This window comes from Nymphalis io, chromosome 3 (assembly GCF_905147045.1).
Source record: "Nymphalis io chromosome 3, ilAglIoxx1.1, whole genome shotgun sequence".
Taxonomy (NCBI): domain Eukaryota; kingdom Metazoa; phylum Arthropoda; class Insecta; order Lepidoptera; family Nymphalidae; genus Nymphalis; species Nymphalis io.
Genome location: NC_065890.1, coordinates 7,700,838 through 7,726,741, shown reverse-complemented (window position 1 = coordinate 7,726,741; position 25,904 = coordinate 7,700,838). Strand labels below are relative to the sequence as shown.

At 35.0% G+C, this 25,904-nt stretch overlaps 4 protein-coding genes across 12 annotated transcripts in view; 1 reads left to right on the top strand and 3 right to left on the bottom strand.

Annotated features, from left to right (window-relative positions):
- LOC126781458 (enhancer of yellow 2 transcription factor-like) overlaps positions 1–25,904 on the bottom strand; it is a 67,208-nt gene that overhangs the window by 28,558 nt on the left and 12,746 nt on the right. The gene's annotated exons all lie outside the window — the stretch shown is intronic.
- LOC126781113 (uncharacterized) lies at positions 721–2,057 on the bottom strand. The gene is made up of 5 exons (XM_050505935.1): positions 1,980–2,057; positions 1,611–1,817; positions 1,351–1,523; positions 1,110–1,276; positions 721–1,022 (listed from the first exon to the last, which is right to left on the bottom strand). The coding sequence occupies exons 1-5, from the start codon at positions 2,055–2,057 to the stop codon at positions 721–723; spliced, it is 927 nt and encodes a 308-aa protein (XP_050361892.1).
- Positions 2,562–4,295, top strand: LOC126781461 (uncharacterized). Its single transcript, XM_050506454.1, has 2 exons — positions 2,562–2,954; positions 3,886–4,295. Exons 1-2 carry the CDS (start codon positions 2,898–2,900, stop codon positions 4,126–4,128), a joined length of 300 nt encoding a protein of 99 aa, XP_050362411.1. The 5' UTR covers positions 2,562–2,897; the 3' UTR covers positions 4,129–4,295.
- LOC126781428 (tensin-1) overlaps positions 5,958–25,904 on the bottom strand; it is a 101,222-nt gene continuing 81,275 nt past the window's right edge. For 7 of the 9 annotated variants that reach the window (XM_050506399.1, XM_050506403.1, XM_050506401.1 and 4 more), the window contains 14 exons: positions 24,113–24,276; positions 23,730–23,948; positions 23,203–23,379; positions 14,684–15,290; positions 10,647–10,937; positions 10,440–10,565; positions 9,812–9,938; positions 9,397–9,539; positions 9,049–9,233; positions 8,674–8,929; positions 8,342–8,498; positions 8,026–8,201; positions 7,552–7,666; positions 5,958–6,875 (listed from right to left, as the gene is read on the bottom strand). In XM_050506399.1, the coding sequence (XP_050362356.1) occupies positions 6,837–6,875; positions 7,552–7,666; positions 8,026–8,201; positions 8,342–8,498; positions 8,674–8,929; positions 9,049–9,233; positions 9,397–9,539; positions 9,812–9,938; positions 10,440–10,565; positions 10,647–10,937; positions 14,684–15,290; positions 23,203–23,379; positions 23,730–23,948; positions 24,113–24,276 (2,782 nt within the window). In that variant the 3' untranslated portion in view covers positions 5,958–6,836. The remainder of the gene's footprint in view (positions 6,876–7,551; positions 7,667–8,025; positions 8,202–8,341; positions 8,499–8,673; positions 8,930–9,048; positions 9,234–9,396; positions 9,540–9,811; positions 9,939–10,439; positions 10,566–10,646; positions 10,938–14,683; positions 15,291–23,202; positions 23,380–23,729; positions 23,949–24,112; positions 24,277–25,904) is intronic. The other 2 variants (XM_050506400.1, XM_050506402.1) reach the window with 1 other exon arrangement.

The following is a 25,904-nucleotide window of genomic DNA, read 5'->3' as shown; positions in this document are numbered from 1 at the left end:
ACATTATGAATTACATATTTTTATGGAATAAGCAAAATGCATGCACATCATTTGATATTCTTAAAAGATAAGGTTAAACACTCCATGTCATAATTTGGAAACTCGTTTCGATTGCAAAAAGGTGAATATTTAGTGAGCTGGTTCTCCCACAATAGTTTTTTCAATGTCTTTAACTTTGAGCTTCAGATTATTTGCAGACGTTTGCAGATATATTTGAGATGATTATAAAAAATTCCATATTTATTGTTTACTACCTGTTGATCGCGAATTCCTCGAAAGGCGGTTTTATTCCAAATATATCGTAATAAAACCGCCTTTCGAGGAATCGGATAAAAATATACACTAGTGTTTAGTCACTTTTTTTTAGTGTTCTGTTATTGTTTTTTTTTATCGCCTAGATTCGTTTTTTGATACATTTATTCAATGTACATTACATGATTTCTACTAATTTATTATATGTATATGTATTGCAACGAGTTACATTTCAATAGAATGCAAATTAACGAAAATTCATCTAATTCATCTTTGGCAGTAAACATTTTAGAGCTTATGTTATATATTAAAAACTGTAAAGCTGAAGAACGAGATAATTAAACAAACGAACCCGGGTTCTCTCATTTAAGATTCCATTGTAAATTTAGGATCCTATAGTAAATAACAAATAAATACATATGTTTTTATTATCATTTCTTAAATTAAAAATATATATCCAAATTATTTTTATTCGGCTAGGAATAAATCTATAGGGCATATATTAGACGACGCATTATTTAATAATGGAGTTTTTTTGTCGACTGAATTATTATCTTTACTATGTAATTCAGATGCTAACGCAGCATTATCTGCTAAAGCCGCTGCTAAGGCCCTTTCTAACTTAGCCGTTCCTGATCTCTCGGCTTCTAAAGCCGCCCGCACTTCGACTAAAGATTCACATTCCGGATCATGTATTTTCTTAACGGACTCCTCGTTGGATAATTGATACTGTAACTCGGTTACTTTAATTCTGAGGCGGGCTATTTCAGCTGAAAACCGATGACATTGTTTTTAGTTGATAAGTCTAACACAATAATTGTATATTAAAAACAATAAATCGGCACTATATTCAGTACCGTTGGCTGTCTGCAGCTCTCGTGTGGTGTGCGCGAGCTCGTCGGCGGCGAGTGCGCGCTCGCGCGCGTGCGCTGCGGCCGCGAGTCGCGCGCGCTCGCGCAGCTCGGCGCCGGCGCCGGCGCAGCGCTCTACTCTTCGAAGTTCAACTTCAAGTTTTGATACCTCGCTTTTTACATGGAAGATATGAACCACGTTAATAGGCGGAAACAGAAACACATTATATTGATAAGGATTAAAAACCTTCGTGCTTCTTCTGTTGCGATTTGAATGCGTCCCTGTAATTCGACATACTGACGTTGTATGGTGCCGTATGCGCACTGTAGAGGTTGCAACTGCTGTAATTCTCTTTCGAGACAACTCATTTTATCGGACATCTCAGTGCATTTCTCTTCAAAGAGCTTGCGTTGATTTTCCTTTGAAAACACAGAAACATTTATTTTACTTACAAATTGAAGAAATTATTGAAATGTTAGTTACCTGCTATCACGTTAAACACTCACTGATATTTCCAATTGCATTTTAACAGCGACAAGCTCTTCTTGTGCTAATGCGAGTGCCTTAGCGGCCTGTGCAGCGCCGGCGGTCGCGGCGGCGGCGGTAGCGCGGGAGTCCGCCGCAGACCGCTCTGCCGCATCTCGCGCCGCCTCTGCTCCCTCTGCACGCGCTGCTTCTCTACGAAACTCTGCACGCAACTGCTTTTCGGAAGCCTTTTTTATAAAAAGAAAACTATCGGAATTAACTTCCACTTTTGAATAATAATGTTTTATCCTTTGAACTTAAAATGTTAGGGCTTCCGATTATCAATTATAAATGCTAACATAAAATACAAACTTACATATTGTTTTTTTTTAAGAAACAAAAAACCATACCGAAAGTGTCTGATATTCACTAATTAATTCTATAAATTGCTGTTCAAATGTCTCAAGCTCTGTTGTAGTTGCACCCATTGTTTTAAAAGTCATGTCATGGAAAAAAGGCGGGATAATTTTATGTATTGTATTTTAATTATCATTTAAGTATTAGCAAAGATCCAAATGCATACATCCTAACCTTTTGCGTTTTTTTTAAATATAAATGATTATTAAATTAATTGTTAATAAAAAAGTTTAATTTTCCTAAGCTTTAGTCGCTACGGTATTATAGGTACTATAGCTAAAGCTTTTTAAAGAAGATGATAGTATTCGTTTTGATTTCATAGCGGCCTTTTTATAGTTTTTTATGTATTTATATCAATAAATAATAATGTCCTCCAGACCGATTTCGGCCAAGGCGGCCAATCTCAAGAGAGATTAGCCAACTACGCAGGAGATATTATAGTGCACAAGTGAGTGCGTAAACACAGGCGCACTCTCTATTCCCTAACACTCATAATCCGATGGGACGGCAATCCGACACGACCGGAAAGAGTTCAGGCGCAGGACCAACGGCTTTACGTGCTTTCCAAGTTTAGTGGCACCTGTTCGGAATACACCGACAAGAATCGGCGAGAAACACAACAGTTACTGATTTTCTTTTAGTAACTCAATTACATAATATATTAATTGTGTGAAGCCAGGTGGGATTGCTAGAGTTATATAAAAACTCACTTCAAAGTTCTTTTCAAATATAATTTCTCATCCATAAAATAAGCGTTTGTTATTTAAAAGAATGTTTTTTTGCCACTAATAAGATCAATTCTGTGTGAAATAATAATTGAAATATGTCAATTACCACAGCCAAGAAAAGCCAGCGAGGAGAATATTAAAAAGGGGAGGCGTTGTTTTCGATATTGCGGCCTCAGTATAAAAATGATAGATAGTCTTCCCAAAGCTCATTTATCTCATTGGCAGCTTCACGACCAAGTGGTAAGCAATATTAGATACAATTTTTAAGCCAAAATAAAAAGAAATAATGCGTCAATTATTAGTATTATGTTTAATTAAAACATCATTTATTTATCGTTTTTGTTTCCGAAAAATAATCCATAGGTTAATTAATGTAAAATTTTATTATCTTCATAATTCATGGCAAAAATTTTATGAACTGTTGTTTTTTTTCGCTATTTTTGTTTCGTTCCTAAGGAAAATAACTCAATATTTGTCAGTAGCGAATTTTAGTATAATTTGTCGGAGAGACTTTATTTCACAAAAGTTTTAGTACCTTCACTAGGTATATAAAAAAAGTTTCTATGTCATTTTATTATAATTTATCAGTGACAGTTAATGTCCCAATTCTAAACAAAGGACCTTAATGCATGCATGCTGCACCAGTGGCGGACAATACGACGTTTTGTGTGTCAATGGTTCTTGCCGGCTTTAATTTCGTTAGGTTTGGATTTAGGTGTTCTTTTCGCTGGGCCTTCTGGGCTCGTAACGAAATAATTTTTTAAACTAAATTTAATTATTAAAAACTTATACAACACATTTTTAGCACTACAGCTAGACTTTTTTTTTGTTTCGCTGGAAAAACGCGTTTACGCGTTTCCCCCACTTGAAGTGGGGTATGTGGGACTCGCCGGCGCCGAGCATGCGCTGGAATACCCACTAAAAAACCAGCGGTACCCACAGCGCCTTTTCAAGGGCCGTCACGGGATCGCTTGCGCATACTACCGTGACGCCCCGACGGTTGGCCCGCCTCTGCAGGCCTCCAAATCCTAGGGGGTTCTCAGGGTACAAAGACCCCTAACCCCGGCAACGCTTACGGCGGGAGGAGAATTATTATTCTTAAATTGAATGTATGTTTAAATTGGCAACATATTTATATACTTTTTTAGTGTCTCTATACATCTCTTTGCAGATTATTCGAGTCAAAATGCGTCTCGCAACAGTAATCTCTTTGGCACTGACCATCGCGCTAGCAATTTCAATGCGGTGTTGCGAAGGGACACGTCTTCGGGGCTTATCACTTACAGAAGAAGAAGACGACATTCAACCGAGACGTTTTTACCGAGAGTACGGCTTGATACGGAATCGTCCAGTCCGAGCAGATGACTCCTTCGATGACTACGGACATTTAAGATTCGGCCGTTCAGAAGACTGATGACACACACGTACCGAATACACGAAGCTACAAATGATAAACCGTAAAAAATACTAGGAAAAAAAATCAATATTTTAAGAGATCATTTAACTATAATTATGTAAAATATATAAGTTCTTGTGAAATGTCTATGGCTGGTATGATATTTCATCGTAATTCATGTATAATAATTAAAATAAATAATCTCACTAAGTAGTTTTTTTTTGTTTCATTCAAAATACAAATGCTGGTATAAGGCATCCTGTTTTCTGATTTTTGTTGAAATTCATTTATCATTTCATTCATATTTATATATTAGCACCACAATAAATTAGATTTTATGTACTAAATAATAAATTCATTTTGAATATATTATTGAATTTGTCTCTCAGCTAATTATAATATATGTGGAAAGAAACAATGCATTATATATATGTTTTTAGTTTTCAATCCGACCTAATAATATATTAGGTCCTTACATATGAAATTAGCGTTTTGTCGTACTGACCATTTTTGGTTAAGAATTCCAAATTCAAATTTATAAATTCATATAGCTGGTACATTTGAGTTTTGTACAGTACAGTCATTCATTTGTTTTTTTCTCATTATTTTTTTTCTTTGGCATCGCTTATTACCGTACAATGGAAAACATGATATATCGGTATAGTTACGAGTACGAGTTCTATCGTGATACCAGTGCTGCAGAAACAGCTCGAAGATTAATGATGTGTACGGCGCTGGTGTCGCAAAAGAAAGCACGTTACGTTTTTGGTTTCAACGTTTTCGTTCTGGAAATTTCGACCTTCAGAACAAATCCCGTGGACGGCCGGAGACCAAAGCGGAAAATGAAGAATTAAATGCTATTGTGGAAGCGGATCCATCACAAAGCACTTCAGAGATAGCTGCAGGCTTCGGGGTAAGTGATAAAACTGTATTAATCCACTTGAAGCAAATCGGGAAAGTAAAAAACCTTAAACGATGGGTACCTCATGAATTGAGCGAATCGAACTTGCAAACACGCGTCGACTGCTGTGTTACTTTGCTCAACCGACACAATAATGAAGGGATTTTAAATCTAATCATTACTTGTGATGAAAAATGGATACTTTACGATAATCGGAAGCGCTCGTCGCAATGGCTGAACCCTGGAGACCTAGCCAAATCCGGCTCTAAACGAAGATTGACTCAGAAGTTACTTGTGAGTGTTTGGTGGACTAGCGAAGGTGTCGTTCACTACAGCTTTCTAAAATCTGGCCAAACGATTACGGAAGATATCTATTGTCAGCAACTGCAAACCATGAAGGAAGAACTAGCTGCTAAACAACCGAGATTGGTCAATCGCTCTAGGCCACTGCTGCTTCAGGACAACGCAAGACCACACACTTCACAACAAACAAAAATTCCAATTGTAGCTCATCTAACTTAGTGGAAGTTAGATGAGCTACAATTGGAATGTCTGCGACATCCACCTTACTCCCCGGACCTTGCTCCAACAGATTACCATTTTTTCCATGATTTGGAAAACTTCTTACAAGAAAAAAAATTCAACTCCGATGCGGCAGTCCAAACCGTCTTCAAAGAGTTTATTGATTCGCCCCCATGGTTTTTTTAGTAAAGGGATCAATGAACTACCTATGAGATGGCAAAAGTGCATAGATAACAACGGTGCATAGTTTGATTAATTATATATATTTAAAAAAAAATACTTTATATTCCTCCCGTACAAAACGCCAATTTCATATCATGTATAAAAAGTAACAGTCATAAGTTCTGTGACGACTTGATAATAACTAAACTTACTTAATAATAATAAAAAAAATGTGTTATGTAATCACTAAACAACACCAACATAATTTTTAAATGATTTATTATAACCAATAAATACATTTGACAACAGTTATTACATACTTTATAGATATAAATGTTAAATTAACTGGGTACAATTTAACCATTAAAATTTTATATGATATAATTAATCTATTAAACTTATTAGATCACTGTTAAGGCATTTTATTTATAGCATTTTACTGTATTTACCATAAATTGAATTATCGAAGCTCTACAACAAAATCTTAAGGCATATTCTACTTGTGTTGTTTCCGTTTTAAAATAATTTTGTTGGAATTTTTTGGACTTATGCGTCAGCTTTTTAAAAGCTACGTCGTGAACTTAATATTATTGTTATGTAGACAATATTGTACTAATATATCGTTTGACAATTCGTTGTACTTGTAGGCAGCTAGCCATTCGTATGTATGGTTGTTCTCAACTATAACTTGAACATAATTTTATTTTATTTAAATTACTATGGACTCATGATATCTTATATTATAATAATAAACATTAACACAGTAATGTTAGGCACGCACGACTCTAATCTATATTAAATTATATGATGAGACTAGTTAGTTTCTTTCTATACTAAATTATTAATATAATATATATTTATTTGTTATTATATTATAATTATAGTAGTACAACGTACTTGGTGAATATGAAGCGTACATAATCTTTGAAAATAATTTATAAAAACCAATATAAACCTGTTCATAAACTAAATACACATTATTTATAGATAGTGGAATACAATAGAAAATCATAATTGTGATTTTATTTGTGGAATAAGAATCGCGATTTGTCTTCGTGTTTGACACATAAAAGTGAGTATTGTTAGTTCACGATGGGGCGAGAAATCTACCTCGTTTTGGGTTTGCGAATTATTTAACATATTAAATAATGTCCTTCTTCTGCGAGTTCCCGAGAAGAGCCTGTAACAGAATACAAAATAACATTACATGTGTCATTCATAAGATATTTTTAATTGATAGTTAAATAAGAATATCGTTAAAGTATTTTAGCCAAAATAGCTCAGTTTATTTTAAGCAAATGTATATTAACTTGCTGCTAGGTCTTTGTGCAAGTTCGTCTGGGTAGACGCTACCCACTTATCAAATATTCTACCGCAAAGCAACAGTAATTAGTATTGCTGTGTTCCATAAATATACAAGGGACATAACACCTTAGTCCACAAGGTTGGTGGCACATTGGTAATGTAAGGAGCAGTTAATATTTTTTACAACGTATTTTTTATAACCGGGATGCCGATTTGATCGTCCGCCTAACTATTTTATAAAATAAAAAATCAAACTGGTTCAAACCGAGGCAAGCATCACTGAATTTGGTTTATCATCCTGCGTTTAATTTGCGTTGAAAATTCATCTTGTGCTCGGTGCTTAATGAAAATAACACGAGGATAACTGTATATGTCAGATAAAAACCTGTCATATGTGTATCCACCAAAATGGGTGTTGGAGCAGCGTGGTGAAAAAAGCCAAACCATTTTTTGAGTGTGATGAGAATAAAAATTCAAACTCGAAGTTGAGCGCTCTATTTCTATATGTCAATAATACTTTCAACGCGGAGATGTTTAGCTTTTGTACCGACCTTGTTAACGAAGTTGACGATGGCGGTGGCGGGCTGCTCGGGCTCGAGCTCCGCGAACACGTGGCACTGGTTATCGGCGCCGGACGACGCGCGCGCCACGAACGCGAATATACGTCTGCGAAGATATATTTTGTTAGAGAACTTACGATAGTAATCAAGCAATTCAGATAAACCACTTGCAATCTAAATAATTATAGATCAGAGACAGTAGAAAATTATGAAGAACTAAATCAAATGAGTTTTCGCTCTAGTTCCCATGGTGAGTTTCAATTAATTTAATATGATCATCATATCAGATTTTAACGACGATCAATATACGATAAATTTTTTTTTGCAAAATATAGCGATTTTGTCATTAATTTATTTTATATAACAATAGGTGTCAAACATGACAACATTTTATCACTCATTAAAACACAAAATTACGATAAATATCAAACAATTTAATGCTTATAAGAAAATATAGTTATGTACTTGTCTGCTTGTGTCCCGCCATCAAGATGGGTGTATCGGCGCTCGTCAGGGTCTAGTCCCGCGTAGGAGACACCGGTGGCGGGGTAGTGTCTCCGGAAGAACAGCTTGCGTGCAGCGTCGGTTAGCGTTATGCCGCCGCCGAATACCTTGAAGTGAACCACGTGGCCCGCCGTCTGCTGAGCAAAACATAGAAATTAGAATTTAATTAAAACTATTTCTTTCCTAATTTTTTAAGATTATATGTAAAAAGTTAATTTGATAAAATAACATAAAAGCAGACATTCTAATATTGTTTTATTAATAAAATATAATTTGCCTTTTTCTGGAGAATGTTTTGTACTGCTCTTTTAACGGCGGCAGGACCGGTAAGCGCTTCAGTGTTCTCGGAGCCCAGCAGCAGCACGTTGCACGCCGCGCCCGTCGCCAGCAGAGCGCGCGCCGCCGCACTCGCGCTCCCGCCGGACCAAGGGTCTCTATCGATATTAAACGACATTGAATCAATTGGATATCAATTGACTTATATGGTATTGGACATTTTGAACAAGCTTTTTAGGAACTTGTCAAAGTCGTATTGTTTTATGATTACTTTCTTCCTATCTTAAAAACTTCAAATGAGTATACTAATTAATGATGATGTTTCCTAATCACCTTTCAGGTAAGTTGAGCGGGACGGGCAGCGCGAGTGGTGTGACGGTGTGCTGGTAGACAAGCGCGGACAGCGAGCTGAAGACAGGTTCGTCGGGACACCCGCGCAGGCGCACACCGCGCGCCGTCGGCTCCACGAGGAAGTGTCGCACGCCGCCCGCGCCGCCCGCGCGCACCGCTAGGCCGAACGCGCCCGGGAACGAGTTCGAGTCTCGCACTATGAATGCGCCCTCCTCTAGCTGCTGTAGAGCTGCCACCGCTGTGGATTGGATACGGGAGGTGAAATAAAGCGTTTAAAAAATCGTGCAGTAATTTTTAACTTTTAATTTTCGATTTAATTGATTCTCTTTTTAATATTAATACATAAATAATGCTTACCGTCATCCCTCGATATATTCGGCTTGTACCAGTAGTGACTGGTGTCGCGTGCGAAGCGTACACGGTCCGGCGCGACGTGTTGCGGCTCGGTCGCGCTCACACTGGAGCGCCGCGAGCCGTTGCTGGCGGTGCCTACGCCGTTGTAGACTCGGTATTCGGACTCAGGGCTACTTTCGCGCTCTTTCCTGCAATTACTTACTTGGTTAATAAAGAAAGCGGTATAATAAGAATAAGATAAAAAAAAAACTACCTACTAAAATACAACCTAAAAAAATTTATAAGTCATATCAAAGATTTAACTAAATAACGTTTAGCAATACTGGTAATGATCGTCATAATCATGCTTACCTGGAGACAGTGGGCGATCTCGGCGGTCGTGCGCTTATAGAGGGCGTGGGCGTGGGCGGATAGGGTGTACGCGGGTGTGTGGGGAACGCCGGCGTGCCCGCCCGTGACGAGCTTCGTGACCAACTCTCCGACCGTTCGCGGCTCTAGAAAACATATATAAAATTATGTTACTTGAAGGGCGCATTCCAACGACTATGACTATATATTATATTATGACATTGAAATAATTTTGTATATACATTATGTCATATAAATTAGACTACAAAATAAATAGGTATAATTTCATATCATGCTAACATCGAGTATATTCTGTGCAAACCAAGCCGTATTGCTATCAATGTATACCGGCGTCCGCAACATATTTTTGCTTGTGATTTAGAAATATATATAGGTATAAAATATAATAATAAATTACAATGGTGTCATTGTTGTTAGGCTCCGCAAGAGACAGTAGACCAGGCGCTTGTGTGCTTGTCGGGGTGCTGCTCGTGCTCCACTCGCGCAACGTCATCTTTTCATACATGATTTTCTTAGATGAGGTCCTGAAGATAAAATAACACTCATTTATTACATATGTAACAGTCCGAATAGGTAAGTTAAGTTATATTTGTGTCATGTATCAAAGAGAAAAATTAAAACCTTATTCACCATTTTACTCCACTACGGCTTGACAGGCGTTTCCTACCACACACACACACATACACATACACACACACACACACATGAAATACTAAATTATGGTTGCCCGGATTCCAACATTCGCTAATAAAAAAATATTGGGTTTATCTGCTAAGACATTTTTAGTGGCAGCTCGGAGCTTTGACATTGAAAATTGGAATACTCTTGTGCCTTGAAAAGCACTTAAAGTCATGCTATCATCATCATCATCCCATCGAAATACGAGAGTGAATTAATAGAGAGTATACCTGCGTTTTCACACATAATTACATAATAAAATCTCCTGGGCACTTGGCTAGTCTTTGAAACTAGCCCCTGTGGCCGAAATCGGTCAACCGCACATAATGACATAAATGTCGTAATACCTGTCTGGAGCCTGTGGACTTATACTGTCAGTCCTGAGAGGAGTGCGCGTGTTGACATGCAGCGGTACACTGAAGTCATCGTCGTCATCAGCAAACGCGGTAGTGTCGCTTGTATATCCATCCACACTGTTTAACAAAATTAAATATTTTAGGAATAATAAAATGTTTATAATCAGATAGATATAAATATGTTATATATATTCATACCGATGGCTAGCTGATCTGCGCACATGTCGGGAAGGCGCGTCCCACTCGAGCGGAAGTCGAGCGACCCTTTCCCTGGCTTCTTTTTTCTCTCTCAATTTCTGTTGCTGTCTCTGTAGCCATGTGAGGCCAGAGTTTCCTTCAACATTGTTACCCTCGGATCTCCTCGGTTCCCTGCGTATTGTATTAAAGTCCTGCCATCCCACTGTACTGTTAGAACGCCACGTGCCGTTTTCAGGTTTTCTAGCGCTGCTAGGCGGGCGCTCTATCCATTCCGCGTCGCCATTTGACCATCTGTTCACAATATAATTCATCGACCTTCAATTTTTTTACAAAACACTATAATTGTTTGTTGACTTTGCTCTATCTTTTGAAATGATTCATCAAATAAAATTGAACTCATGAAGTCAATAAATAAATTTATATTGTTACCCAAAAATATTTTTTTTAACTTAAAAATTATTTAATTAATAAAAACGTTATAGACCTTCAAATATTTGATGCAATACTTTTAAGTGGGCACTCAAGTTGTCAACATAAATTAATACATAATTAGATGGAGATTACGTAATATCTTTTTTATTAAGAAATCATTGATTGATGGCATTAGAGAGCTAACAAAGCAGCGTTTATTAGAAAGTAGAGGACTGTGTTTATGAGGTCTGCGTCAATGCATGATCGCACAAGCCGTTTATGGCGACGTTTATCTCGAAATAGCAACTTGTTTGGGTCACGGCGGCGACGCAATCGCACACCACAACCGCACCAATTCCAAATTGCGATTTAATTTCACTCACTTGCGAGTTACATCTATTCACTACTGCGACGTATAAAATAATAGATCTCGGTTTATTTAATATTTTATTTTATAATACGAACGAATTTTTACCGAAATATTTTTTTATAATTTTAATTAAACTCTTAAATATAATGCAATACCACGACAGTCAAATGACAGCAATAGAAGTTTATACCTACGCTCGAAATTTATGTAAAAATGTATTTCTAACATTCATAAAGTAGATGTGTGCATATGTCTTGCTTTTAATGGTGTACTAATAACGGTTACACGTCCGGATCTCGTTTAAACTAAGACATAATCTATTTTAATGAGAGCCTTCGGATCAGAACGTAGCTATTTATTTTAACATATTTAATAGTTGATTAGCTTTTAGATTTATCGATCGAACAGGCGCCACATAAATAATTCGCAAGCCAATTTAGCCGTTTTCGGCTGGTCGCTGCAATGTTGCGGTTCAGTAAAAATACTTATATGCTTAATAAAGACCCTCAGGAGTAAACATTTCCATTGATTTATAACTTATTAAAGCTTTTAAATGTTCCTTGAATTTTTTGTTAGTAATTTGAAGAATGGTCTTTTTAATAATAATAAAAATAATGTACCGCAGGTGATACGTCTGCGTGGGTTCGTGTAGCTCAAATCCCGTGGGCGTTAATTGAATAACAAGCAATGATAACAATAATACTGTGCATTCTTCGAACGGAATTGGCTACGTCTTTAAAATAGAACAATTGGTGTACGTATTTTGTTTCAAACTTAGAACACGATTCTATTTAATCTAGATTAAATCTAATATTGAGTTAAATGATATTTTATTTAATGTCATGTCATATCATAAAATACAAGCTTTACCTGCGGATTCGCTTCTGTCATAACTATACTTTGTAAGCCCATATATAAATTTTCATGGTGCTAGTCTCTAACTCCACAGTAGTATGGGAAGTGCGTTGATGTCTGTCAGTCAGTTATTCTTTCGTATTTATAGATAAGAGCTTACAATTCGTATTAAAATAAAACTAATAATACAATTAAAACAATTTTCCAAATCCAATAAAAAATAAACGAAATTGAGAACCTGGTTCTCATTTTCGTTTTAAAGTCGTTTAAATGCATGTAATAATTACTATTAAGCATCACATATTATTTAAAGTTACTGATTTATGGTCTGTAGAACATACAATCGCTGATATTATGAAAGGTATTTTCGATAAACTTACTAAGAAAACAAAGGACCGCCCGCGGAGTGCTGAGATGTATCGCATATAATGTTTATAATCATGCATGTCAACAAGAACGACGAGTAAATTACTGTTATTACTTGTTACCGCAATGGGGTCGCAATACGCGTCTTTGTTTTCCAGTCATATACGCTAACAACGAGCTAACAACGATCATTTAAGATTATTATATCAATTACACCACGATTTTAATTTATTTGTTTCACAATATTTTAATAAACTTGGATTCGAGACAGCCCAGTGGGAGAATACGTTAGTTTTACGCTAAGATTACGGGTTCAAAACCGTCCAAGGACTACCGAGTATTCATAACGAGCTTTGTCTGTTATAATTCATCTTTTGATCGGGCGTAAAAAAAAACCTGCATATGTTGAAAGGCACTCTGCAACAATTGTAACCACCGACCCGCATAAGATCAGTGTGGTGAAATAATGGTGTAGTTTTGAAGCTTCATAACTTCACCTCAAGATAAAGCCTACTGCATTAGCGTAGCAGTGAGACATTAACAAAGTATTACTTTATCTTTTAATAACATCTGAAAAAATAAGGCCTAAATATTCAAATATATTTTAGGTATTTGGTAAATCTTGTTTTAAAGAAATATGAAGTGCGTCGGGTCTGATTTATTTTCGTTTGTGTCCAACATAATCAATATAGATAACAACGTTTACAAAGATAACGATACATTTTGGCGACCGCTAAACAGGTTTCTATAATATGTAAAGTAATGAAGTTTTTTGCTTTTGCAATAAAAAGACGATATGGCTCTATACATATGGCTCTATACAACTTATCACGATTTTGGTATTCAATCTGGTATTCGATAAAAATCAACTCGATCCATTATAAAAAGTTGATATAAATAAAATACATCGAAAATAAACGGATATAAGTGTATAGTTAAGTATCTCTTATATATATAAAAAATCGTACAAAGAACAAAATTATATATCCTTGAATAAATTAAAGAAAATATTCTAAATTAGAATTTGCAGGTTAGGTTTAGACAGTTAAAAAAACATAGAAAAAAAAAATTATGTACTAGATTGAATTTAATTCATCATTTAACATCTTGGCTATAGTAAGTGGGTATGTGACATCGTACTATACATATTAATCTAACGAGATGCTCTGTAATACAATTACAGGAACATAAAAATGATCAAGTGGTCCGCGACGTAATAGCCGAGATTGGTTATGGGATATTTCATTACCCTCATTGACAGTGAAGTGGGTCGAGCGGAACGCGACTAAATAAATTAACCAAGCGTCCACAATGTTATTGCTCAGACTCAATAACCATTTATGTCGAAACTTAGATGGACGAAACACTATCTGTCTTTGTTTGTTCTCACGAGTCTAACGCCTAATTTGGTCAAGACGTTAATATTATCTATAATACTAAATATCTATGATCTATACGAGTACACAATTTAATAGTAACAATATAGGCAAATTTGTATTTATGGTTTTACCAGTACATTTTTTTATAGGCGCCTAATATATTTGCCCCATTAATGAGACCTTCAGAAAACATTTAGTTAAAATGCTATTGATATCGCTAAAAATACAAGTATCGATGTAAGGTTTTAAATGTAAACAGTATAAACAGTTGTAGGCGGCGGGCGCGTGGCCTCCACGCCCACAACACAGGAACACATGTTTATATCTCCCACCAAATTCCCCTTCTTTTTATTATACTCTACTCATTTACTATCTGGGTTAGATTTCAACTATTCACATTATCTTAATATTTATTTATAATGACGGTTTTATAAACATATTCGCAAGCAATCATTATTCGTAATTCATTTCCGCAAATCTCTTATAATTGCACAATTTGCATAATTTTTTTTAAGCAAACATCGAGAATTATAATAGAAAATATTTATTTATGAACACAATCAAAATAAGATTATATATAATTTTTTATTAAAGTTATGATTTACTTATCACTTAATATAATAAAAAAAATAAAAATATTCGATATTTGTACTCACTTTCCGTTGCGTACAGGCGAAGCCGGAGGTGGGATGGTTGTAGTTGTTGTAGTTGTGATGTCATCATGGGTAAATTTGCGGAGGGAGCGCGGTGATAATGGGGTCCGTTGAGAAGGATCCGGAGTGACGGTGCGCTCGTCATCATCGTCTTCGATTGCTCGATATCCCCGGTCACTGCCGAGAGCTCGACGTACCAGCTCGGGGCTGGCGAGGCGATTAGAAGCGCGAAGCATGCCAGGCCGTAAACCGGGTGCTCCGTAAGTAAATGGCGCAGAGTCAGCGCGCGCGTGGTACGGTATATCAGGAGCGCGGTCGGCGTGCGACTGAGGAGCCGGCGTTGGCGGCGGATCGGGTAGAGCGCTCACAGTTCTAAGCATATCGCCTAGCAGCGCGTCCAGCTCGTCGGGCGGACTGGGGGCGGCCCGCCGGCCCGCCGACGATATGCCTGAATCCATTGATGCGCTGAGCGGAGAGGATGGTCCGCCGCTCGCGCGTACTACTGTCGCGTAGATGGACCCGTCCAAAGGACCGAACGTATGAGCAGCCTCCGCCCCCTCGCCCGTTTCCCCACCGGAGCCCGAGCCCTCTGCACTGCCGTTATTGTCACCTGTCACCAAAGGTTATAATATTATGAAAGTGAAAACTCTGTATTGCAAAGTTGAGTACTCCGGTTTGTGGTTCAATTAAAATGAAAATAATGAATTTAGACGGAACGCAATGTCTTGAATGCGTAACAGTATAAACAGTTTTATTTGAATGAAAGTTACGACTTGTAGTAAGTACACGCGCTGTTTATTAACTGTTTATTGCTAACATTGAGTAGCAGTAGTTAAAAGTAGTCGGGTAGCAAGACAAGATCCCTAAAAGGACTGCATTTGATTCCCGTTACCCATATCCCGGCCGTCACCGTTGTCTCACGGAATGTCACAAAGAGTCTTTTTTATTCATTGAATAGATTGTAATGATCACTTCGTGATAAACTTTGTCTTCGCTGACTGAACTGTCAAATGCTAGTTTCTAACCGACTTAAAAAAAAGTAGAGCTTTTTTGGAACGTCTGTGCGACGTAAGTTTGGCAGCAATTTCAAACAATTTAATTAAGTTACTTTTCGTTTTTGCATTAAATGACATTTGTAATAAAGTCGCCTCACTAATAAATAGTATTAATTAAAATTATTCAAAATAATTATAAAAAGTCGCCGTCGTTATTATATCGTCATACAATAAAATATATATTTTATTATTTTTTGTTTTATATCTATGCATAAATTGTTTTGTAAAGCCTTGTTGATAACAAACTGTTGTATAGAAGAATCCATACAGGTTTGTGGTTCAAGGCAACTACGCCTAACAAGGAAATGTCCTTTGCGAGAAGTACCTTTTTGTTATTATAATCTATTCAAGATCAGATCATAGGATATGAATGTGTACGCTGTACAGTAAGTACTCTACTGTTTATAATACACTAAGTGCTAATAACTTTATTTTTTATTATTTTTACACTTTTTTTATATAACAACTGGGTCAAGTGTATAATAGTAATTTGTACTTTTTCATTCTGAAAATGTTAAATAAATCAGCTCCATTGACATAAAGAGAACTTGTTCTGTTTCCTAGGAAGCCTAATTTCTATCTTCAAATCAATATGTGTGTCAATATAAATCGTAAAGCTTAGTTATTGAACAAATTAAGGGTTAAAAAAACTGTAAATAATGTTAATTAGCGGGCACATACGCCTCCTATAAATTTTCAACTTATGTGTAATGTGTTACTTGAACATACTATTTTTTTCTGCTTTTATGATAATATTGTGCTTAAAATATATATATATTTTAAAAACAACATGTCTATAGAAATAGATAAATGAGGTCAAATGGCATTTTCACACGACTTAATGTATGAATGTCTTAATCAATGATGAGTATCAAAGATAATTTTCGATTTCTTGGAATTCGTGAAAACATTCTAATCGGAAGTTGAAATTTAATCAAATTTCGAAACTAATCTAAATATAAAGTTGTCAATAACGCGATCAGCATAAAGTTATCAACGTCACTGTGACCGTCACCGTCGAGATCTTATAGGGTAGATAGTTATTTCTGTGATCTTCACAAAAATAACACGGTAACAGTCAAGCGAGGGCTACTCTTACGAAATAAACGCCTGCGCTGCGCCGACGCAGGAAGAGGATGTGCGACGCTTGACCTGCCAATTCTTATGCGCCATTTGCTATTTTTTAATATGGACTATAAATACATAAATACTTTACAAAATTATATGCAAAATATTAAACATTTATTTTTAATCGAAATCTAGAGATATGCTTTAAGTAAACGAGTATTACAATTTATGAACCTATTTATTTTTAGGATTTATCTGTTTTATACAACTGGTTCTAGTGCGGAACAGTTTTTAGAAACTTGTTTCTAAGCAACCCACTGTCTAAACGAGACGCTTATATACATAGTTTAAATAAAATAATGTCTTTGCAAATTAATAAATATTTACTTAAATCACCCGCTGAGCTCACGAAAACATGTCTACGGTTATTAATGATGAACCCGACAAAGGTCACGATGATAAATTTATGACGACTGTTGTTCGTTAACTAATCAAAATTAGCGTGACCATGATATTCGGATGTCTCGTGTTCTGGGGATTATTGATTACACGGGTATTAAAGGGAACTTTACTTGGTGGCACGGTCTTGTGCAAGCCCGCCTGGGTAGAAAAACAGTGGGTGTTTTCTCCTAATATTCTACCGCCAAACAGCAATAAGTATTGTTGTGTTCCGGTTTGAAAGTTGAGTTAGCTTGTGAAATAATAGTAATAGACTAGTTAATATTTCTTACATAGGCAATGTCTATGGGCGGTGGTGACCACCGGCGGTGGCGGTGGTTGTATTTAACTTCTTAAACGATAATTAAATGTAGCAAGTTACTAGTTAAATATATAGTTTATTTGACAATATAACAGAAATTTTATTCTTTATATACATATATCAAAATCCGAAACAAGTTCGCGTTTGACATGAAATGTAGTTATAAAAGATCAATCTATGTGACACTTATATATACAGGCCTTAGGATCATTTTTTAAATAGCTATCTGAGTACGTATCATGTGTACACTACATGTTTTATACTTATATTTGAATACAAGCACTTTACCCGCGGCTTTGCTGACGTCATAATTCAGAATTGCTATATATCTATTTCTATAGCTTTTTACATTTTAACATTACATTCATCCCCTTTATCAGTACTTTAGTTCTTATATTTTTAAAATTGCTTCCTTTGTGCTTACCTACTATGTAAAAGGAACCCGTATGCAAATTTTCATGGCGCTAGCTCCAATAGTGGCTGTACTTTAATATATCAGTCAGTCAGTCAGTTAGTCAATATATATATAGATTACATACTAGTTGTGTCCGATGTTGCCTTGAGATGTGATGAGTTAATCTATACACAGTTAGCCAGAGCGGCTTACTTTAATGGTTATTGGTGTGCTGCTTAGGATCGTAGCATGATGTTATATAGCATATCAACCTCCTTCAATAAGCCCACAATTTAATGCAAAAATATTTATTCAAATTAAACTGGTAACACCAGTTAACTACACTCTTAATCTTAAGAATTCATGCGATTAGAGAATGTAACCATTCTTTTTATAATGTTGTATAGACATATACACATAATTTAGTATTTATAACTTAGTATTTAAGTTAATTCATTCTAGAAAATAAAATATACTCTAGCGGGTAGTCAATAAAGAAAGTCGTGGAGCGCACCTGTACAAATTGTAAATGTATCACACATCTCTTTCGGCGAAGTGTTGTGGCGTTGGGCTCTACATAGTAATGGGCATTAACGATTTGAACAAAATTCCGTGGTTAGACCGTAATCTGCGCGAAGGTGAGCGTGCGTTCGTGACGGCTTCCAATGATGTCATCGGGCCGCTCCACCTTGTGTTTCTACGAAACTCTAAGCTCTGCATTATTACTCAACCTTATCCCAAAACCACTCTTTATGTCCGTCGAACTTCGAATTCGTAACCGGTTCACGTGTCTTCCTTTTGCAAAATATTCATTTTTATCACATCTTCAAAATGTATGGTCCTCCATTTCAAGATTTTTGTAATGGTAACGTAATATTCAAGTTTATGTTAATTTTCTACAAATTTACGACTTCAATAATGTAATAGCATGCCTTTTAATGGATAATGATCTTATAATAAGGTTACAAATACAAATTAACTAAATTTTAATAAAATTTCAATTTACAAGTGTCTGTTTATAAAGCAAAATTGTATTCGATTTTCAAATATAACATTTTAATGAGCATAAAATAAATATAGCACTACGTTGGAAATTCTTAATAAAGAAGGCGGGACATAATTAATTAATAAATGTTCCGCTAAATTGACAACTGGTTAGATTAATTGCGTTTGTTATAATTTTACCATTAAAATTACAAACATTTAGTTAAACTGTAAAAGTTGTAACATTTGATAATCATCCAATATCTTGCTATACATTTAATAAATAACATTTAGAACTTGTCAAAACGTTACAAGTATGAATGTTAAAAACAAAATACCTAAAATAGTAAATATAGTTAACAATCCTTATTATCAATGTTTCGCTCACCTGTTTCTAGGACAGTCATTGCTTATATCAATCATTGAACCGGTTCTGCGAACTGAATATGAATGAAAGTACCTCCTATTCGAGATAAAGATTAATTTCAATTTAATAATAAACCATAATTAATTGAAAACGAAAGCCGCGTCATGACACACATGTTATAATCGGCTCTCACGACGCGTGCACAAGTAATGCACTAGAATTAATGACTGCTAGGTTAGTGTGAGCCTCTGAGCTTCAATGAAAAATGCAGTTGTCGTTATATTAATCGTGTTTCACTCGCTTTTCGTTGTAAACACGTTTTATGTATTGATTTGTAATGTTCATCATTTCAATTTTGTCACTTCCTATGAATTCGTACAGTATAGGATATATATACATTTTTTTTTTATATAAAATAGAAAATGATTGTTTATGTTTACAAACGAATACCAGCCTTAGCAATATCTATATTTTCCTCTTCACATTTAAAATTGGAAGCTTAAAATTTCTGCGACACCAATTATATAACTGCAATATATCAATAAGATTTAAACCACGAATCTTGAATTAAGATCCCGAGTGAAGTCCAGGCCAACAGAGCCGAGCTTTATGTGTTTATATTCACCTCGTGGTTGGCGGTAAAACTGCACGTGACGGATGAAATTCTGCCAAACTTATAACCTTACAGTGATACAGCTTCTCAATAAGATCAAAACCTACTTCAGAAGAAAAACCTACTGCGTATGCCCAGCACTGACACATTTCCGGCCTGTTGCTTATTTAACTTTATTATCCACAAGCCATTGGATGGTACCGTCATACTCTGTCTGTCAACTTTTATGCTGAGCATATATTGACGACGGCGACACTTACTTAAAATATTTTAGACAAAAAGTAACTGAAGTAATAGAAAACTAAAACTTCTTTACATTATTACCAAAAAGAAAAGTGAGAATACATGAACTATACATAATATAAACTACTTATATATATTAAACTTGTTTGTTTAATATCATCTGTTCAAATTAATTGCGACAAAATTTAAACTACAAATACTATTCACAAAACATTACAATTTGCTACTCAGTATATACTACGTAAGAAAAACGAATTATAATGCATAACAGGTTTGCGTCTCCGCATAAGTATTCAATCGATTGGATGAATTAATCCATACAGGTTTCTTATAATACTTAAATGTATACTATGTACATAAACATAAAATATATGTCAATGTACGTATTTTGAAATGGTATGATAATACATTTTAATTATACTACATGAAATAAATGTACATCTAATTGACTAACACGTATTTCGCTTAAAACTTTGAAATGTATAAAAATAAAATTTTATAGAAATCAAATAATTTATTGTTTGTTATCAAGTTTTTGCAAATAATTTGTAGTAGTAAAATTATGATCAGTGATAAGTGACCTTCGTTGACTCGGGTTATTTGATTATGACAAAAGGAAACAGTTAAGGGCTCATCTGAGATGGGTGAATGGACATCTATCAACTATCCGCCACGGTGGTCAATTAGGCGCACGCGTCGTGATAGTGAAACGCCATTGAACACTCTCATAATAAAATCCGTTCACCATAGCTGTGACCATTGAAAATAACCATTGTATAATGTAACTAATTTCGTTACGTCTTTCAACTCTTACGCTAGTTCTGCACGTTTATTTTTGACATAATGTGCTACTAACAATTGTTTGAGAATTGAAATTTAAGTCGCTGTTTTCATCGACATTTCTGTGATTCACTGAGGTTTAACTTCACAATATAATTATATAGAATATTTTTTTTTAATTATGAGCATTACTTACCGGCTTAATTAATAATTAAAAAAAAAAAAAAACTGTCGATCAGCTGATCCAACGATGTTCACTAAGATGTACTTATTACGCTATATCAACGTTTTGTATTACTTTATATTTTCGTATAAATGTGTCATTGTGTTGATAATATATTATCACTGATAAAAGAGGATTTATGAAACTGATAATATTCGTGGCGCACTGGTTAGAGTCGGCGTGAGACTGGGCGGGCGGGGCGGCGCGGCGGTGTACATCACTAAAATAGCTTCGCACCTGCAACGCCACTACCGCTACCGCTAACAGCTTTGTCAACTATTATAATGACATGTCGACACTATACATTTCCACTCATACAAATGTGGGCCATTGCGGTGTCCGGTTTTGTGTAATTAAGAAATGTTTGATGGACACGATGGTACAATATTATTATAAAGTAAATCTATATGATATATAAATTTCTTTTTTATAATTCTGTATGATATATTTATATTTAAATTTAAATTTAAAATTGTGTATCTAATAAATCGATTTGCTCGTCTTATATTTTTGAGAATAATTAGTTTATAATTTTATACATATATTAAATGGTTGAAGTAAACAAAATTGTAATGTAATTATTTTAAATTGAAAATTAATGTTTGTAGAATAAATCCATAGAGTTTTAATATTCTGTGGTCAATAGTTCAATTGTACAGGCGCTCGCGATGTGAAAGTTAAGAAAGGAGCTTTCCTGAGCCTTTGGGCTATTATGGTATACACTCCTCTTACGAACTTTACGCTTAACTAAAGGGGAAAGTAGGATTACAAATAGTTCTCTGAGTAACATACATTTGATTACGAATAATGGTATTACAATAACTTAAAGAAAAGTGAACAATACGAATGTATAAGAAAATATAATATTAATAACAACACTTGGAAATGGCATGTCTCTATTTGTTTTTACTGTGACGGTAGACTTTTTAATATATAAGGCAATTATCACAGATTACGAAGAAGAGCAATTGCAATATGGATCATATTTATTTATTAGTATTTATTTAGTAGTATAGTTTATTTATTACAAGCATTTAAAAACTAAAAACAAATCGTTTTATTCCCAATCGTTGAAAACATGCCAAGTCGATATGGCTTGTGATTCGAAACTCAGTCAAATAGTAAATAATTTAACTCCATGACAAATTATTACGTTATGTTATAAATATATTTATGTAAGGCGTAATATCATTGCATACATATGGCTCTATATGATATACGTTCAACGACTTAGCTACAACAAAAATAAACAGAAAACAACGGATGTGAAGCTAATAAAACTTAAGTTAACTACCGCGGGCCAGAGTTCTTGTGTAAAAAGTTTTACTCTAATGTCCAAGTTCAAAGTTTCATAAATATTATATTCAAGCACAACATGACATTTAATAAAAATATTTATTTATTCGCAATCTAAATAAAATATTCTATTTTAAATTTTTATCATTTAAATTATAATAATTTCATTTCCATTTAAAAATAATTGATTTTATATAATTAGTTAGTGCCTATAATTTAAAATGTAAATATAATTTAATGTTACCGTAACAAAAAAGGTGTCTGTCTTAAATTTCAGCTCAAACAGTTATCGGTTAAAAATTTAGTTGAGAGATTAATACTAACAGGTGAAGTTAAATTAAACCCATATTATTAATTAATTATTTATCTGCCTTTATTTTATTTTGTTTGTCTGCCTTTTAATATTTTATTTTCTGACGCAATAAAAGTCTAAATTCTGTAATATGTTTTAAGATAATTGCGTTTACATTATTTTATTATAATAAAATATACCACCAACCCGCATTGGAGCAGCGTGGTGGAATAAGCTCCAAACCTTCTCCTCAAAATGAGGAGAGGAGGCCTTTAGCCCAGCAGTGGGACATTCACAGGCTGTTTCGGATTTCGGATATGTAAATAGATGTCGCTCTATTTATGGAACCAAATTTTTACTCGAAACTTTTTTTAAGTAAAAGGACCAAAATAAAGGTGTCGCTCTACTCAAATCTAGTCGAAGCTTTATTAAGTAAAGGGAGCATACCTGGATCATCATCAGTGATCGTGGAGAGTGGTCTCAGATGTTCGAGGGAATCTGCGCGTGCGAGTGCGTCGGGCGCCGCACGCAGCGGGGCCGCCGGAGTGGGGGCGGGCGTCGCGCCACCCGACCCGCCGCGAGCGAACACCAGCTCTACCGCTCCGTCACTTGGAAACGACGGGTCTGGTTGGAGAGAGGAATATATGTAGGTATTTCTTATTTATAATTGTTAGAATGATGTGATATCAAAATAAAATAAAATTGGATTCTTTACTCGGGGTTATATATTTACAAGGACGAAATAAGAAAATAAGTTTTGAAATGCTGAAAATTTTAATCTATGTTAAAGTGTAGTGTACCTCATCTTGAAACTAAGTATGTATATAAACAATAATTCAGCATTTCCTCACCTTTATAAGAACTAGAGGTAAGTTATAGGTAAAAAATCAAAGAGTGCGTATTATTAGTGTATTTAGTCGATAACTTAAATACAGTCACTAAGTAAGCAGGGAGGGCATGTGCCAAAGATTTACCGTGCACAGCGTGGTCAAGTTGTTGCTTAGTAAAAGAGAGGGTGTGGTCCGCAACAGCGCAGGTGTGGAACTGACAGGCGAAGACCAGGTGTCGTTGGGGATTGTGCGCGTGTGTGTGCGCATGCGCTGGTCTCCGATACGCGCGCACTAGAACGTCACCTCGTAGCGCGAGCCGACCTACACCTACAGTCCATCCACCGCCGTTGACCATGTACAGTCCTAGAGTAAAAAAAAATTACTTATTATTACGTTTAGGTAATGTTTGTTGTATTGTTGTCAGTAATTGCTGACCAATTGCACAATTATTTCAAATAATAAATCAACTTTTGAAACAAAAACTGAAACAAATATATCAAGAATTCCGAGAGCATAGACGTACAAACCTGATGTGTAGACGCAGGTATAATTCTCGTATATCTTCAGGAAGGCGATAGTGGGGGTGGTGGGCGCTGCGAGTGAGCCCGCCACGCTCACATGGGTCAGCTGCAGTGGCGCCGCGTTTACTCGGATCTGACCAGCTAGCAAGCCCGCAAACGTATCTATGTATCTAGAACCAAAGATGCTACGATTAATAACTCTTGGAACAAAATAATACTTAGACTATCTATTAAGAGAAATTAGATATTTTAATGATATATACTATTTTTATTTTATTTTAATACTATGACGTATATAATATTAAAAATGAATAAATGCTTTAATGAAAACGTTTTGTAGTCAGGTCAGGCGACTACTACAAAACGTGCCATATTTGTGACGTCATAATGTTATCGTATTGATCTTTGGATCGATTAAATAGATTAGTCGTTAAATAAATATAACAGTTCATTTATTTTTTATTTTTCTATTTATGAACAAGTCATTCTAATTGTCAATTTCAGAAATATTATATTCTTATTTACTGACGGTATTTAAATAATTAAATACCCGAACCGACAAAGTCGATTAAGAGTCGAGAAATTAATTTCTTCTTGTTCACTCTAATGATACTTAATGGAACTTAAAATTACGATACCAGCATCTTGTTCAATTGGTTGAAATTGTTTTTGACAGGCGAAAAACGAAAATTGCGTGTGCTTAAAAATGTAAGTTTCAATTAAGAAATTTTAAAAATTGAAGATTTTAATGTAATGTAATTTTATTTTATTTAGTTTTTTGTTTGTATTTGCATATGGGCCACCTGATAGTACGTGGTGACCAACATCGCCAATGCACCACCAACCTTGGGAACTAAGATGTTATGTCCATTGTGCCTGTACACTGGCTCACACACCCTTCAAACCGGAACACAACAATACCAAGTACTGCTGTTTTGCGGTAGAATATCTGATGGGTGGGTGGTACCTACCCAGAAGAGCTTGCAAAAAGCCCAACCACCAGTAAAAATTAATTATACTTATATAAATATAATAAGCTCCAAACCTTCTCCTCAAAAAGAGGAGAGGAGGCCTTTAGCCCAGCAGTGGAACATTCACAGGCTGTTACGGATTACGGACGGAAATATATTTATATTTATATCAAAATTAAGTTATTTATTTTGTTATTTAAGTTAAAGATGCTTTTTTTTGTTTTTCGTATTTTATTTTTTGAATGTTAAGTTAGCCAATAATTGTTATATATTTTGTTACTATATTTTTATACATGCAATAAGACAATGTTTTTCTTAATATATAAGTTGGCTTCCTATTTGATAAAATAAATAAATAAATAAAATTAACGTAGCTTGAAATTCTATGATGAGCTAAGTGATTACTGATATTTGAATGAACACTAATGACGGTCGACTAAAATATAACCATATATAATAAATATAATAATAAATGCTTTATTATATACATATATACTGGATCGATTATCATTCGCACATATTTGTAAATGTTTTTATATAGAATATTTCCATTATCTTGTATGGCGTTCTACCGATCTCCAAAACAATTCGTGGCACAGGCAAGACGTCAGCAGGGTTTAGCTTGTACCGTATAAAATTGAATTAAATTAAGGAATTTACAGTCATTTATGTGCCGAAATCATAGGTATAACAGATTATCAATATTTACTAAGCCACTTAACCACCACAATATTTACTTTAGACCACTTAGGTCCAAGTCCTTAGTAACAAAGTTTAGCATTAGAACTATGTGCATATTTGAATAATATAATATATATAGTAGTCAG